Source organism: Vicia villosa, linkage group LG5 (genome assembly GCF_029867415.1).
Source record: "Vicia villosa cultivar HV-30 ecotype Madison, WI linkage group LG5, Vvil1.0, whole genome shotgun sequence".
In the NCBI taxonomy this organism is placed as follows: Eukaryota; Viridiplantae; Streptophyta; class Magnoliopsida; order Fabales; family Fabaceae; genus Vicia; species Vicia villosa.
In genome coordinates this window covers 65,326,232-65,343,608 of record NC_081184.1, presented here as the reverse complement: position 1 = coordinate 65,343,608, position 17,377 = coordinate 65,326,232, and the positions used below count along the sequence as shown (strand labels likewise).

The 17,377-nt window shown below is 34.1% G+C and overlaps 1 protein-coding gene across 1 annotated transcript; it reads right to left on the bottom strand.

The window, feature by feature from the left end:
- Positions 1-5,877: 5,877 nt before the first annotated feature.
- Positions 5,878-10,569, bottom strand: LOC131604764 (uncharacterized). Its single transcript, XM_058877187.1, has 5 exons — positions 10,410-10,569; positions 9,656-9,781; positions 9,324-9,514; positions 8,346-8,405; positions 5,878-6,198 (listed from the first exon to the last, which is right to left on the bottom strand). Exons 1-5 carry the CDS (start codon positions 10,567-10,569, stop codon positions 5,878-5,880), a joined length of 858 nt encoding a protein of 285 aa, XP_058733170.1.
- Positions 10,570-17,377: the final 6,808 nt, after the last annotated feature.

The following is a 17,377-nucleotide window of genomic DNA, read 5'->3' as shown; positions in this document are numbered from 1 at the left end:
TGCAATTTAAATTCATAGATAAGTGTATTGGTTGTCAAAATCATGTAAATAGCGTAGTTTACATTTCTCGCACAATTGATGTAATAGCGTAGATTTATTTTCCGCATTTTAAATTCCCGCACTTTAATTTCTGTACATATAAAACTGCGTGTATGTCAAAGATAATAACTGAAGCGTTAGATCACTAAATTCAAAAGACAAAAATATCTGAATCAGAACACGATCACACTTGCACCTCTTAGGGTAATCCCTCTCTTACTCTTTTCTAAACCATTTCTACTGTTTCAAATACAATTCAAATAATTTCTTTCTGTATCCAGTCAAAGAAAATTTTCTAAAAGAAAATAGGAAAGGACCTTATAAATTTAGGGTAGATCTTCTAATTTCTTGCTCAAATCAAACAAAATAACAAATGTTTCACATATCACTGTGTTTTTCAAAACAAAACTTTAAAAAAAGACAACATTTTGTATATATCCAAACAAGGATCATTACGAAGTTAAAGATCTTTTTTGAAAACATCTTTCGAAAGATAAAACACTTTGTATATATCCGCACAAGGATCATTACAAAGTTAATTTACAAAGGTATTTTAAGACCACATACAAGCATTTCAAAGCAAGACAAATGATTCAAACAAGTGAGCTAAGCAATTAAGAGCCCATGGATAACCATGGATACAAAGGGGTGCTAATACCTTCCCTTTGTACAACCTACCCCCGAACCCAAAATCTCTTAAAGGTCTTTTTCTGTTTATTTTATAAACCTTTCCTTAATTGGATAAAATAAAAGTCGGTGGCGACTCTCTGATTTTCAAAACTCAAAAATAAAAGAAGAGTCAGTTCGTATCTCACGAGAAAAAACCGAGGACGACAAGTGCGACTAGAAGGACTCGAGGAGCAATTACCCTAGTGGGAGACCTGTCCAGCTATTGTTGGCCGTGGCGATAGGAGACGAGTGGAGATCGGTATACGCTACTCGGTAAGTTACTTGAATGCATGGCCTCGGAGTTGGACCACCATGTTAGTACTATCAGATAGGTATGACGCCACAATATCGTTGTCGTACACGAGATGTGTGAGTCATCTGTTCCGATAGATATGGGGCAGTGTTGATCTAAAACTTGAGGTAGGATCCTCATTTGGCACTCGTGAGAAACAAACTCGAAACTCTCATAAGGTAGGTGGGATAAGGATCCATATGTCGTGCTCAATGATTCAGGATTATGTGAGCGGGTGACAATGAGATGAATTAGATTCTAACGCTACGCTTATGAGGAGACCTTGGGTGGTCGTGGTCACGTGAGAATTTTAGGTTTCTACATCATGGATGTTTCTTAGTCTGTCAGATTGGTGAACCTATGCGCGTGAGTGTCCGAGATTTGAGATATGTGTGAACAATATATCCTGAATAGCACAATGTGTGACTAATCTCTAACATTGGTGAACAGTGTCGGAGTGGATGGATTGTATCTTGGATTAGCTCGATGTAAGATATACCTAGAGGAGTATTGGTAGATCCTCAGTAACGTAGGCAATGTCGGACTTGGAAAAGTAGAGGCACATTGGTTTTGGGAGTGTCGTGGAATTTCAAAGGGAGATGTCTGAGGCATAGAGTATGATCTCTTGTTTTGTGACTAAACCTTTGCAGTTAGAAATGTTGCATTGGGATAACGCAACCGAAGAAGTAAGCTCTGTGTCAGCTTTAGAGACGAAGAGGCATTAGACGACTACGTGATTAAAGTGTGATCGAGAAGAGATTATTACATAATTATTTTCGCGTGAGTTAGTAGAAGTATTGTCACACCAACGGAATGAAGTCGTATGGTTAGGAAGATTTACTGTGGCAGTTGTAAGATGTGGAAGTTGGTAGGATAAGGCAAACTCATACTCAGAGAAAGCATTTTGCTTTGGGATTTCTTGAACCGAAGTATGTGGACCAAGTTGTGTTCAAGTAGACCTAATCCAGAATAATGGAAGATTTGGTGACTTGATTTTTGGGATCACTCAACCTCAAGGAGTAGTGGGCGATGTGTGTTTAAGATTCTGGTGCGTGTTGTATTTGGACGAGTGCCGAGGAGGAACTGTTGCTACTAAGAGACTAATTGTAGTGTAATAAAGAGGATTCGAAGAAGTGTGTGATCGATGGAGATTAGAGTAGCGCAACGGATAGGCAGAACCAGATGATTATGTAGTGGGTATGGATGAACTACTTGTAGGATTTTGTGTTGGAATAGAAATATCTTCCTAAGAGAACTCACTAGAGTAATGTTTTGGTTTGTTCCTATCTCACAATGATCCGCCATAATATTGAGAGGTAATGTTGATGAACCGGCTTAGAGGAGGCTTCATGATTGATATGTGATCAGATGTTCCCCTGGTCGACGATCAAACTTGTGAGTATCGTGACCATTAGAATGATGAAGTCAAGTGAAGGATTTTACTTGACGAAGATTCGTCGTGGATATGTCTGGTGCACTTATGAGTGTGTGTGAACACTTGGATGATGGTTGTAGGACCGCTGTTAGAGTTCACCCTTTTTGTCAGTGGAGCTTTATGGGAAATTGACGGATATCAAGGTTGTAGTTGTGGGATTCTACTCCCTTATTGTTTGTAGTGGAAGTGAGGTGGACTGAGACTAAATGAAGGATCCGTATTGAAGAGGGTCTTGAATATCGTCATTGAAGGAAAATTGTAGCAAGATTTCTTGGGATGACAGTGTTTCTGGAAACCAAGGGAAATAAGGGAGAGTCTGTGGCTTATGTTAAGTAAGTATGAGTTCGGTAGATATGAGGTACGATGGATACCCAACTAGGAATGAATAGCCATCAGTTCCAAGGCTACGGGCTCAGTATGATGAGTAGAGGTTGGGGACCTCGAAAGAGATGTGTTATGTGAGATCTAAGTTTTTCAACCAGGGATGATAGAGCACAAGTTTATTAGCAGATTGTGTTTCTTGGATGAAATAAAACTCAGGCAGAGTCATAAAGTTATCTTAAGGAGGAATGTAAAGGTATTTCATTCCCTCGTTGAATGGAGATGCCAGGATGTTGTTGTCATGGTGATCGGAAAGAATTCGAGGACGAATTCTATTTAAGGGGGGGAGAATGTAATACTCCGATTCTCCGACACTGGTAATTATCATTTAATTGGCTAATTGGTAATTAGAATGCACGTTTGGTCCTATTCCATATTAATCTAAGAATTGCTTATAAGAGGAGTTAGTGGAGTAGTTAGAATCAAATGGATTTAGTTGGAAATGAACCATGTGGCATATTGGTAAATATGGTTTAGTTAAAGGGCATGTTGGTCCAAGAGAGAAAGATATCTTTAATAAAGGTTTGTTTGGCTGCATAATTTCAGAATTGGGTAGTAGAGAGGAAGGACTTGGGAGCAAGAGAGAGAAGGAAGAAGTCTTGATCATTATCTCCATTTTCGCAACCATGGTACATCCCTCACTAAAAAGGTAATAACTCTTCACTCGTAACTCCGATTGAGTTGATTCCGATCTTGTTGGAAAGCTTACGAATTTCTCTACAATTTGCATATATGGATCTCCTCTTGCATGTTCTTTATCATGGAGAAAAACACGTTTGAAGTAGAGGGTCTGATGCTGATTTTTAAGGAAGACATGCATGCGGGTTTGACAACATTGGAGGTAGAGTTTTGATCAAAGGAGAACCTTGAGAGCAACATCATCATCCTTTTAACCTCTACAACTCAGGATCTTCATAGGATAAGGTGAGTTCCATAGTTAAAACTTGGGGTATGAATTGGGATTATGCATGATTAAGGGTTTAGATAGTGATCAATACCTTGCATGTGGATTTAATCGGTTAAATATATGTTCTTTTGATGCAATTGTATGATATGGACTGTTAAAATATGATGGAATTCTGATTTGGATTGTTTGGGAACTTAAGGATGAGTTGGGACACTTTAGGGATTGGTTCTTATGCAGAAAAATAGGTACTTTTAAGCCTATGCTGCAGGAAATCGATTCCCCTATGCTGGAAATCGATTTCTGTCATGAAAATGGGGTTTCTGAGCTTTCTGCGTGCTGGAAGTCGATTCCCCTATACTGGAAATCGATTTCCTGAGACTGCATTGAAAAACAGATTTGAAAATAGCATAACTTGAGTTCCGTAACTCAGAATTGGGCGTCGTCGGAGGCATTGGAAAGCTAACGGAAAGGTCTATGAGATTATTAACCTTCCACAACTTTAGCATACTCTTAATTATTAATAAAATCCATGTGAATGTTCTTGTACCATGATTAATAAGAGGAAATACTTAGAGAATTAATGTGCTAATCCTTATAAAGGCCGTTGTGCCCAAGTGTTCCTTCAACTAGGTTGTAGACATCATAGGATGAATGGTGATGGAAATAAAAGTTATCCACATACACCAAAGATGTTGAGGTCTTATAGCTTGAGAAGCTAACCATGTGAACCCAGAGACGAGGAGGTCTTATAACTTGGTGCAACTTGCGTACGTCGGTTAACAAGATGTGGATATGGTAAGGAGAACTTTATGATACCTAGATCAAGAGATATGAACGAATTCTAGCCTGATATTCCTTTTTTTATCAAGCGGCATCTTCTGAAATCCTAAAATCTAATGGTATTAGTAGTAAATATGGACGAAGGGTTAGAGAATGGACATAAGGATAGTAACTGCGAGTAGGCACGTTACATATATGTTGGCTACTTCTTGTGAAGAAATTCCAAGGATGCCCCTGTGCCACATATATTGCAGGCATTCTCGGACTTTAGTCGTGGGAATGAGTCGGCTCCGTGGTTCAGGAGATATTCTTCGGGGATGAACTCCCGGGGATGTGACCGCACCTTCTCCTTTGTCGCCTCCCATACGGGTGAATTTCTATGTGAGATTCGGACCCTGGGATATTGGAGGAGTTGAATCGTGTGATGTGATTCAATGTCTATTCCATGGTTCTCTATAGTCATATGAGTTACTTACCATGTAGATTATAAAGGTATGATTTGGGGTCTTGTTTCGAGAGTAGATAGGCAGGTAAACCCGGAAGACCAGACCTTGACGGTAGCTCCCGACAGAAGGTTGGCAGGTAAATCCGGAAGACCTATTCTAGAGGAAACATGTACCTAATATTCGAACATGTGATATGTTCTCAAAATATCTAATCAGGTGGTCAGTGGACATTCAATCGTGGTGCTACGAGTTGACATGCTTTCTTGTACTGGATAGTGAGGAAATCTTAGGATCTGACATGGATCTGTAGTTGATATATGTACCCTGTAGAGTCGAGAGGACCCATAAGATAGGGGAACTCACTGAGATTTAGTAATCTCACCCCATTCATCTTATTATTTTTTCAGGTACCATGCAAGATTGAGTTTTGCTAGATACTTGGATCAAGGGCTTTTGACCGGATGCCGTGAAGACTGTGCCTGATCTTTTCTTCTGTTGTGTATTATTATCATTGTGTAGATATATTCATTGTATCGATCTTCAAAGTGATTTCGAAATGTATACATCTTATGTTATTATTCCTGACTTTTGTATGTACTCAGTACCAATTATTAATATTCTGCTGATATGATTCTAGACACATATTGGTAGGGTATTACACTTAATCACATTAATTTGGTTTTCATAAACCAACTTAGAGATCCCTTTAATCAACACCTCTTCTACAAGACAAGAAAATGGGAGAGAGAGAGAGAGAGAGAGAGAGAGAGAGAGGATCTCCTTGCCTAACAATATTGGAAAATTTAAAGAAACCAACTTGCTTACCATTTAAACCTATTGAAAGAAAAGCAGATTGAAGAATTACAAGAATCCACTTGTAAAACTTGCTATTGAACCCAAAGCAATCAATAGTTTTAATAATGAAAGGCTAAATGAGGGTGTCAAAGGATTTATAAATGTCTATCTTAAGAGCCCCATTGCCACCAAAACTCTTATTGTTTAAGAGGTTTATAGCTTCATAGGTAAGGCATATATTATCTCTAATATTTCTACCAGTAACAAACCATTTTTGCTTAAGGGAAATCAAGAATGAGAGAATCGTGGGGAGCCTATCAATAATGATCTTAGTGACTATCTTACGCATGAAGTTAGCAAGAGAAATAGGCCTGAAATGATTTAAACTCTTAGCATCATTAGTTTTAGTAATAGGGACAATAGTGTTAGCATTATAATGAGAGAAAATCCAATCCTACAAAAAGAATTGTGTTACAATATCAATGACATCAACTTTAATAATTTTCTAATAATGCTAGTAGAAGAAGGCCCTAAACCCACCAGCCCCAGGGGCAAAATCACTTTTGAGCTTCATGAAAATCAAGTAAATCTCCTATGTAAAAGGAACATTAGTGGGCATGAAGTTGGTTTGGTCATCCACCAACTTAGGGATGTTAGCTTTTATCATGCCAATGTCCTACAAAATAGTCTCTTGATTAAACATGTTTTTAAAATTATGCTCAATATGATTTTCAAGAATTTTTTTGTCAGTAACAACATTATTGTTTATGTTCAAGGAAGAAATCAATTTAGTTTTCCTTCTGATCTTAGCATAAATGTGGAAAAAGTTAGTGTTTCTATCACCAAATACATGTCAATTCAATCTAAATTTCTCTTTCCAAATCTCTTCTTCCAAATTGAGGGAAACTTCAAGATCATTTTAAGCTTTCATTTCTCTAGCCTATAAAAGATCATTATAACCAAGGGACTCAATTTCATATTGAATGTCCTTATGAGCTTTTTCAACTTCTATTACTTTGGTTTTAACATTACCAAAGTTAATTGTATTCTAAATTTGTAAATAAGCTTTGAGGATTTCTAATTTCTTGTCAAGAATGTATATGGGACAACCAGACACCAGCCATTCAAGACTATTTGTTAATATTAGTGCATTCCTCATTAAGGGACCATGTAACACCCTTCAAACCCAACGTATAATTTACGAGAAAATTAATTAAAACAAGCCACACAAGGATGTCACACTTCATAAGAGCAACATAAATATCTTATTCTATAACACGGGTTACACACAAGTAATATTCAACCTTTATTTAAAAACTTCGCAGCGGAATCATCATTGCCTAATGTTTATTATAAAATAAAAATCACTTTGAGTCCGAAAACTTATAACTCGAAATGAAATAAGCATAGTTCAAAAAATTGTCTCCAAAAATAAACAACATCATAGTTAGGCAAGTCGAAGGAAATGTATTTGCAACTGGCTTCCACTTACTTCAACAGAAGATACTCCTGAGTATCTGCATGTTACCCACGTAGAGGCAATATTCAAACAGAAGAGGTGAGTAATCATAATCAATTATAAAATATATAAGAAAGAATAGATTTCCAAGAATTATAAATTACAAATCAACAACATCAAATACATCATATACTCACACCTCAATCATCACAATAATTCATGCACAACTCCCATAATAAAACCTACATATAAATTATGTAACCAATACAAGTATCATCAAATCACTTAGCATCAACAAAATTATGCAATGCCATATTTATGCAACAACACTGACTCAATACATATGGTATCAATTTATGAACACATTGGTTCATTTTGCTCCCTATTCCAACACCACGGATACAGGATCCCCACCATAAGATCTGGTTCACTCTTGAACCGGATCACATCACAAATATCATTACCTCTACTGTAGGTAATGCTTCACTAATTCCCTATCATAGTAATTAGCTACTCGCACTCGAACCACCACCATAGGAGCGAGGCCACGTCATAATTAGAACCAAAGTATCGATAATATAGATGCATGACTTAGAACATGCAGAAACAACATCATCAACATCAGTACCATAACAACAACATTAAGCTTCATTGTCATAACAAGTCATCATAACACAACATTATCAAAATAGTACAATGACTCATTAACAAAACATATATACAATCAAATTCAAAACTATATTGGACATAGGATTAATACTCAAAAAAATTCACCTATCTATATCATGTTATAACTCTATGTATTAGCTTTCTAATGCTTCAAATAGCTCGTCATTTAGATATCCAGTTAAAAAGTTATGATAAAAATCGTGCTGAAAAAATAGCATTTCTAGGCAAATTTTGGGTGCATGTGTCGACACATACATGTTACAGGTCGACACATGTACTCTCGTTTTAAAGCCTGTAGCTTTTGTTTCTATGTGTTGACTCATAGAGACTCTTGTTTCGACACATGCATTAAAATTTTCCAAAAATCACTTTTCTAAAGGCTACGTGTTGACACATAGCTCGTTTAGGTTGACACATACTGTTGTTTTAGCATGAAAACTCAGTTTTATTCATTTAAACACCAATTTACATACCAGTAACTTGTCCCACGAAATCACATCACCAAAACTCATATTTTCTATTGTTTTAACATCCTAAATTCATCTATCATATCATCGAATCATGAAACAATAATACTTCATAACTACAACATCAATCCATCATCTTTATTCACCAATTCATCCATTCATGTCAAATTCAACTAAAGTTCACGAAACACATAAATCAACAACTAATTTACAACAACAACATCATCAAAGATTTCACAAATACCACATATGCACACAACATCAAGATCAAGGATTTCACATGTTCATCAATTGTTCATCATAAACCAATATCAACCAAAAGAACTAAAACCCTACATCCACCCTCCCCTCATATCAATCATAGTTGGGAACCATTACACACCCTTACCTTGTTATTCCTAGAAATTTTTCTTCCCAAGCTTCTAAGGATGAATTGTTCTCCTTAAGCCTCTCTTGCCCTATCACTCTTCTCCTCTTCTCAATTTCACGTACAAAACAAAATGATCTCATTTTCCCTATCTTCCATTTTTATCTAGCAACACTAGACCCTTTCTATGTTTTCCCTCTCATGCCCTCACTTATTCTCATGCAATTACCTCATTTCCCCTTAAATATCTACATTTCCAATTATTTTATTTTCCTTATTATTAATAATAATAATAACATAAAACTATTATTTAATTATTCTAAATAATTCCAACTTAAGAATTTATATTCCCACCAACAATCTAATCACCACAACAAATCACAATATTTCATGAATAAACACAATAAATCACTAATGTTCATAAATAAACATGTAAGCATCATAATTCTAAATTTGGGGTGTTATAGACCTTATTTTGAGAAATTTTAATTGAGACATAAATCTGGACTTCATCAAAATCACAAGACATCAAGATGGGATTATGGTCAGATTTCATTTTGGTAAGGGTGTTGCAAACCACAATGGAGCAAGAAATCAAGCCAGTCAACATTACAAACCACTATATCCAATCTTTCTTCACTCAACTGCCTCCCCTTTCTACCATTATTCCAAGTATACTTATTTCCTATTGTAGGAAGAAGAATATAATGATTAGTAATAAACCAATTGAAGAAATCATTCATAGGAGTTCTAGTAGGGGTGTGACTACCCTTATACTCATCATTACTAATGATAGCATTAAAATCATCTATAAAACACCAAGGTGTATTAGGAGTTTAAGTACAAAGATTATGCCATAACTGTCTTCTATGCAGATAGCAAGTAGATGCATATATGACAAAGAAAACTGTTTATTTTACAGATTCTACACAAATTTTAGCTCCCCTACTTTGTTCCTCAATTTGTGTAGCATATACACACTCAACCTCGGAGCTTCCATTTGTTTCCCTGATTTTAACAATGCCTTCATGATCTATAATATTGATGTGATCAGCTTTGTTGGCTTCAATTGTGACTATAATTAGTCATGTCACCATATTATCTTAATTGACTGGTTCCAAATCATTGTTGATTCCCTCATCTGTGCATGTTTTCTTTCCCACTAGAGCATAATTGGACTTAGTTGTTTTCTGAACTTTTTATTTATCCTTACCTTAAGATTGTTCCTTCCTTTTTGCATTTGTTTAATGAGTGACCAATACAAGAACAAAAGTAATAAAACTCAAGAACCTTTTCATATTCAATGTCAACAAAGAAAACGAAACCAACGCGTTCCACTAAAATTTATAGTTGAATTCCTTTGTTAAATCCAAGTTAACTAAAACTCTCATAAAGTGTCCAAATGATCGTTCAAAAGAAGACTTGTTGGAAGTTGAATCAATGCAGATAGTAGTTCCTACTCTACTCTCAATAGTAAAGATTATGCATGATCTCCAATATTCTTGGGAGAGGCCGTGAATTCGTATCCAAACTTGAGCCAAATTTGTTTTAGAGTAGAAGGAACAAAGTCCTTTGATCAGGGGAAAAATTTAAGGATTCCCTGATTTAAGGTCTAGGCTTTAACTGATCTCACTTTTTGATGTTTGCAGACTTCAACCCCCAAGTTGTATTCATTTTTAGGGATGGTAAGGCAAGTCTATCACCTTTAAGGCAAGGGGCTGATAGTTGACTTAGTGGTATATCACAAACATTATTTGAAACAATAGATGCAAAAGATTTTCCAGTTTGTTGATTTGTTTTCTTCACATTTGTAGTAGGGATAGGGTTATAGCATGTTTCTAGAAATAGATAACGAGCATCCATGGGGAGAAGAGAAAAGAAAAGAGGAAGATGGATGAGCTGCCAAGAAAAGAAGATTTCGGTGGAAAACTAGCCATTATTGACAGAGAAGAGCATGACTATCTAGTATAGTTTCTTGATTTTGGGAGAATTCCCTGTGTACTTCATTTGAAAATTTTGTGATGAATTTATCTAAAAGTCTAAGATTTATAATAAATAGGTAGATCAGGGTCGGCCATATGGGTTGCAACAAGGACCGTCGCACATGGTGTCAAATATTTTGGGGCCTCAAAATTATATGTGGGCTTAAGTAGAAATATATTTATTTATGTATTAAATATATTATATTTCACAAATATCCTAAAATTAACAAATAGCCTAATAAATGAGAATAGGTTTCAGACAAGGTTTGAGTGAATTTGGAGGAATGTAACTTTGGTAACTTTAGTTATCAATTTATTCTTTCACATCAATAAAATATACATTGATTATTTTATCATTTATTTTCTTAACTAAAGTCACAAAGTTACAGCAACATTAAAATCACAACAACAGTAAACTCACTGAAGCCATTTCCATAGGTTTGGCGAATGAAAGTGTGTGTCATGTCCTCGGTCCTAGATTCTTGTGCCTTTGTTTTGGCAATTTGATTGTTTTAATTCAACCAAAAAAATGGCAATTTCATTGTTTTAAAATGCTTATCCCATTTTAAAATAACAAGTTAATCTACAATTAAATTCAACAACAAAGTGGCAATTTAAAATATCACTTAAATTTAATGTTAAATAGTTTTTTATAAAAAGATTATTTTGAAGATTCATCAGTTTAAAGATTATTTAATAATAAATATTTAACTAATTAGTTCTCATAATTATTCTTTTAATTATAAAAATTAATTGAAAAATAAAAAATTATAAAGTCATTTTTTAAATCATTTTTTTAATCTATAACAAACAAAGTCTTAGTCAAACTCCACATATAATTGTTATGTATTTTTAATAGAGGTTATGGCAATAAATATTTGTTTATCTTTTATATATACACTTTTAATTTTAGTCTAACTTTATTTTAATAAGCTTTTTGAATAATGACCTTTTAACAAATGTTATTATTAAATATTTTAAGATATATGATCAACTCAATTGTTAAGATGTTTTTATGATAAAATATAATGTAGTGTTGTATATACCTTAGTCCATTATTTTTAATAGAAGAATATATTATTTTTTTAAAATATATATTATTCAATTTTTTTTATATGTTAAACATAAAAAATATATTATTTTTATATGAAAAATTATATTTTTAAATTAGAACAGAGTTTCCGAAATGTTCGGGTCGACCCTAAGGTTGATAGTTGTCAAAAAGCCATATAAATGCAATTTCTTTTCCTACTCTTATATGTTCTCCCGAACCTTTGGAGAAAAGTCAAAAATATCCTAAATTTTTTAGAGATTTATCTCCGGACGCATAATTTTCATACAAAATAAGGGCAAGCGCAAGTGGGTGGGTAAAAATGTAATGCGGTATATTCAGAAATGCATCTTCCAAAACACCCAATAATTTACGAAATACAGACATTTAAATAGCTAAAAATATACTCAAGAATGTTTTCGAAAATGCATCTCCGAATTAATTTTTGGTAAAAATGAGGTTGCTGCGTTAAAATAGCTAAAATGGACTCAAGAATGTTAGCGAAAATGCAATTCCGAATTAATTTTTGGCAAAAATGCAGTGGCTGCGTTAAAATAGCTAAATATGGACTTAAGAATGTTTTCGATGTATCTCAAAATTAAATTTTTGCTAAAGTGGGTGGTTGCGTTAAAATAGTTAAAAATGCACTTAAAAATATTTTCGAAGATGCAATTCCAAATTGATTTTGTCATAAAAATTGAGCGACTGCTTGAATTACGAAGAATGAAATCATATAAGATGCGTCCAAAGTTGCATTTCCAAAAAAATTAAATTTAAAAATAATTTCAAATTTTCAAAAGTGTGAACTACATCACAAGAGGGAGAAAATATGTAAAAGGGGTTCATTAACATTTTAAAAAATCATAACTAACAATTGATTATCAATTCTCTAATTATTTTAATTATTATTAAATTTATAATTCATGTTTTTATATTTAAAATCTTTACAATTTTACAATTTAATATTATTAGAATTTAAGTTTTGGCATTTTTAAACTCCTACGTTTAAGTTTTCTGCACTTCACTTTCAATAATTTTTTACATTTGACTGTATTTACAATTTTACATCTTCTTAAGAAAAATAGAAGGAAAAAATGGTGTTGAATAATATTTACGAGTTGATATTTTCTAAAATACAATCCCTCGTTTTATAAATTGAGACCGCAACAGCCGCCTATATATAAATCCAAAGTGTCTAGATCACTGAATAGTCACCGAAGAAAAGTGGGAAAATGTAGTGGTTGATATTGAATTTTCGAAAGAAGAAAAGTTAATAATAACAAACAAAGAATTTAGTCCAAAATAGACTTTTCATTCATACATTATACATACACACACACACATATATATATATATATATATATATATATATATATATATATATATATATATATATATATATATATATATACTCGATAGCCCTAAACCCTATATAATAACAAACAAAAATTTTCTGTATCTAAAAAAATTTTCAATCTATTTTGCCTTCTGATGGTCAAGCTTATCATCAAATTTGATGTTGATTGATTCTTCAACAATTAAGGTTTTTGTATTATATACTCGATAGCCTTTTGAGCGTTCAGAGTATCCTAGTAGAAACACTTTTGTGCTTTAGAATCAAACTTATTCAGATATTCTTTAATATTAAGAATAAAACAAGTACAACCAAATGGGTTAAAATATGAAATGTTGGGTTTCCTATTCTTCCATAGTTCATAGGGGGTCTTTGTAACACCCCATATTTTTCGTTTATTAATTTAATTTGGATTTAAATTAATTATTTGAAATTTTGGTATTTTAATTTGGATTTAACTGGAAAATTATGGAATAAGAGCTATTGGGCTTAAGGTGTGATGTTAGTAAAAGAAATGTGCTACTTGGTTAGGCCTTTTACTAAGTTGTGTTTATTTTATTTTATTTTTAAAAGAGCCAATTGGGAGAAAAAGAGGAACACGTGAAAGAGCAGAGAAGAGAAGAAGAAGAAAAGGAAGAAGAGAACCTTCAAGAACTCCGATCGAAGGTAAGGGGAGACTCTTCCTTTTAGTATCTATTATGTGATTATAGGTAATATGATTGAATATGATATTATTTGATTCAATTGGTTGTATTGGGATTGAGATTGTTAGGTTTGGGAATGAAATAGTTTGGGGGAATTGATGATATTGCATGAAATTATGAATGGAAAAATGTATTTTCATGGTGTTTGATGATGTGTGATAATGTCTGCGATGTTTTTACACCTTTATGTGATGTTTGGAATGCATTTTGGGTGGAGAATGGGTGAGATTGCAAGTCTGTTGCAGAGATGAAAATTCTGCATTATCGCACGCCCGCTAAGCGGAGCTAGTCGGCTAAGCGGATGCTGTTTGTTTTCTAGAAATTGTTTGAGCCCGCTAAGCAGAGGTCTCAACGTAGTTCGCTTCTGTAACGAATCGCTGGTGGGCCGCTGAGCGGACCCTACTGTGCAGAAATTTTCCTAACTTCGAAATTGTGTATCTTGTGATCTGTGTACTCTTTTTATGTGCCATTTTGGGCATTGCAAAGCTAATTAAATGTTTTTTAATATAAACTAGAAGTGTGGGCAGTAGCCGACTTTATTTCTAAAACTCAATTTAATTGCTTTGGTGGAATGAAACATTGTGCAAATATGTGATTTACGAATAAGACAATGTAATGGTGAATGATTGCGGAACATGGGCATACTTGTTGTTGGTGATAATGGTGAGCTTGTGAGACGATGTATTTCATCAGATCGTTGATGTCTAAGTATGTCATATGTGTGGATTAGTGGTGGACATAATTCCCATTGTGTGGAATTTGTGTCGGTAGGGCCGTATCTCGGTGATGTTTAGATCAGTCGGGTGGATTAAGTCCACGGTTTATTGGTACCACATGCATAGTGTTAGTTGGTCCATATGCATATTGATATAACATGATTGAATAAGTTTCAGTGTTATATTTTGGTGGTGTACTTGTTGGTATGGTTGCTTGATGATTGTACGAAGATCTGAATATAATGCAATTTGGGTGAATGGTATGCTATGATGGTATGTTGCTTATGAATGCATAATATTTATTAATTGTGAATGAGACCCACCCTTACATGTTTTCATTTTCAGATTGAGGATAGCGGCCTTCGACTTGGTGAGGATCAGCTCATAAGTCAGTGTGTTTAGTATAGCGTCAAGTGTCATGCTCTGATATTGTAACACTGGGGAACGCAAGTTTTTGATTTTATAAGTTTATAACTTTAATTGTTTGTGTTGAGTTATTTTATATGATATGGTATCAAAGATGTTGTGCCTATCCGTTTGATTAATTTTCCGCTGTGTTTACATGAGGTGTTGTGAACTATTGATGAATGTTTCTTAGTGAATGCATGGCAATGAAGTACGTTATTTTGTGTTTTAAATCGAATTGTGGCACCCTTGTTTCATATTTTACTCTGATTATTTATTTAATTTCCGCAGGGTTTAGAAGGGTGTTACAGTATTTTCAAGAATGGGTCTTATGGAGACTCTATTTTGGATATAACATGTTGTATTAACTGCTTCTTCCCAGAAATGCTTAACCATATTGGCTTCATTAATCATAATTCTAGCAATTTCATGTAATGTTCTGTTCTTACGTTCTACCTTCCCATTCTGTTGAGGAGTCCTAGGACATGAGAAATTATGAGAGATTCCATTATCTTTAAAGAACTTTTCGAAGAAATGGTTCTCAAATTCTCCTCCATGATCACTTCTAAATTTTATGATTTTAAGTTCTTTTTCATTTTGAACTTAGTTACAAAAGTCAAAGAATACAGTATGTGATTCATCTTTATGTTTTTAAGAATTTTACCCATGTCCATCTACTGTAGTCGTCAACAATGACCAATCTGTACTTCTTGCCTCTGATTGATGCATTTTTAACTAGACCAAACAAATCAATATGCAGAAGTTCTAATGGTCTAGATGAGGAAACAACATTTTTAGATTTGAAAAGGTTTTTGAAAACTTTCCCTTCTGGCATGCTTCACAAAGAGCATCTGAGTTGAAATTCAGATTTGAGAGGCCTCTTACCAAATTGAGTTTGTTAAGCTGAGATAATCTCCTCAAGCTAACATGTCCCAAAATTTTGTGCCAAACCCATTTCTCATCGTCAACAGAGAGAAGACATGTTACTTTCTGAGTTTTAAGTTCAGAGAGATCAATTTTATAAATGTTGTTCCTTCTCTTACTAGTAAAAAGGATTGATCCGTCTTTCTGACTGACAGCTTTACAAGATTCTTGCTTAAAAATTATGTCATAGCCGTTGTCACTTAATTGACTTATAGATAACAAGTTATGGGCTAAACTGTCTACTAGTAAAACATTAGTTATAGAGGGAGAGTTACCGTTACCGATAGTTCCTGAACCAATAATCTTTCCTTTTTGGTTCCCTCCAAATATAACGTCCCCGCCAGATTTAAGTTCCAAGCTTTGGAACATAGAATTTCTTCCTGTCATGTGCCACGAGCATCCAGAGTCCAAGTACCATGACTGGTGTCTTGACTTTGCTGCTAAGAATATCTGCAACATAGATCATTTTCTTCTTAGGTACCCATATCTTTTTGGGTCCTTTTGTGTTAGGGTACCTAAAGTTCTGTTTGACTTTAGGTCTGGCATGAGAACTATCAAAATAGGATGTATGTTTGATATCATGAGTGTGCCCAAGATTAAATTGTGTTTGCAATGGTTTATATGTGATTGTCATTTCATCAACCGGTATAGGTTGATATGGTTCCTTTCCTTTGGGTGTATTATAGCAAATACCAGTTCTATTATTTCTACTTACACCATAAATCAGAGAAGCTATTTTACTTCTGTTTATACTTTTAGAAAGAAATTTTTGAAAACCATCATCATATTCTTTCAAAATATCTTTAGTACTTGAAGAACTTTCTGAATTAAGGTTTTTTTTATTTTTCAGATCTTCTATAAGTTTCAAATTGTTATTTTTAAGCTCAGCCTTCTCAATTTTAAGTTTTTCTGTTTCAGCTACTAAGTTGTTCTTTAGCTTCTTATATTTGAATTTTAATTTATTGTGATTCTCTAGAATTTCTGATAGACTTTCTTCTAGCTCTTCTCTAGTAAGTTCGGAAAATACCTCATTTTTTCTGCTTCTGAATCTGAACTGTTTTCGGTGGTGGCCGTGAACGCTATGTTGGGCTATTCATCTTCTGAGTTGTATTCGTCTTCAGATGATTCAGAATCATCCCATGTAGCCATCAAACTTTTCTTCTTTTCAAACCTCTTCTTAGGCCTTTCTCTTTTCAGTCTGGGACATTCACTCTTGAAATGTCTTGGTTCATTGCATTCATAGCATACGTTACCTTTTATGCTGGTTCTTTTGTATTCAGAGGATTCTCCTTTGTATTCTGGTCTTCTGAAGTTTCTGAACCATCTTTGCTTGTTCTTACAGAGTTGATTCACTCTTTTGGAAAGGAGAGACATCTCATCTTCCTCCTCTAATCCGAATTCGTTTAAGAATTCTTCCTTAGCCTGCAAAGCGTTAGTTTCAAATTTTTTAATAGATTTAAGAGCTATAGTCTTACCTTTCTTTTGAGGCTCATTGTCATCAAGCTAAATCTCATGACTTCTTAGAGCACCGATGA

What these genes read in the sequence shown, in the direction of transcription:
- LOC131604764 (XM_058877187.1), bottom strand. Translation starts at nt 10,569, where the DNA reads ATGGATGCTCGTTATCTATTTCTAGAAACATGCTATAACCCTATCCCT. An exon ending in AAGAAAGATTGGATATAGTG is followed by an intron (nt 8,406 to 9,323) that starts GTTTGTAATGTT and finishes AGATGAATTTAG; the next exon opens with GATGTTAAAACAATAGAAAA. An exon ending in TTTCGTGGGACAAGTTACTG is followed by an intron (nt 6,199 to 8,345) that starts GTATGTAAATTG and finishes TTCTTTTTGTAG; the next exon opens with GATTGGATTTTCTCTCATTA.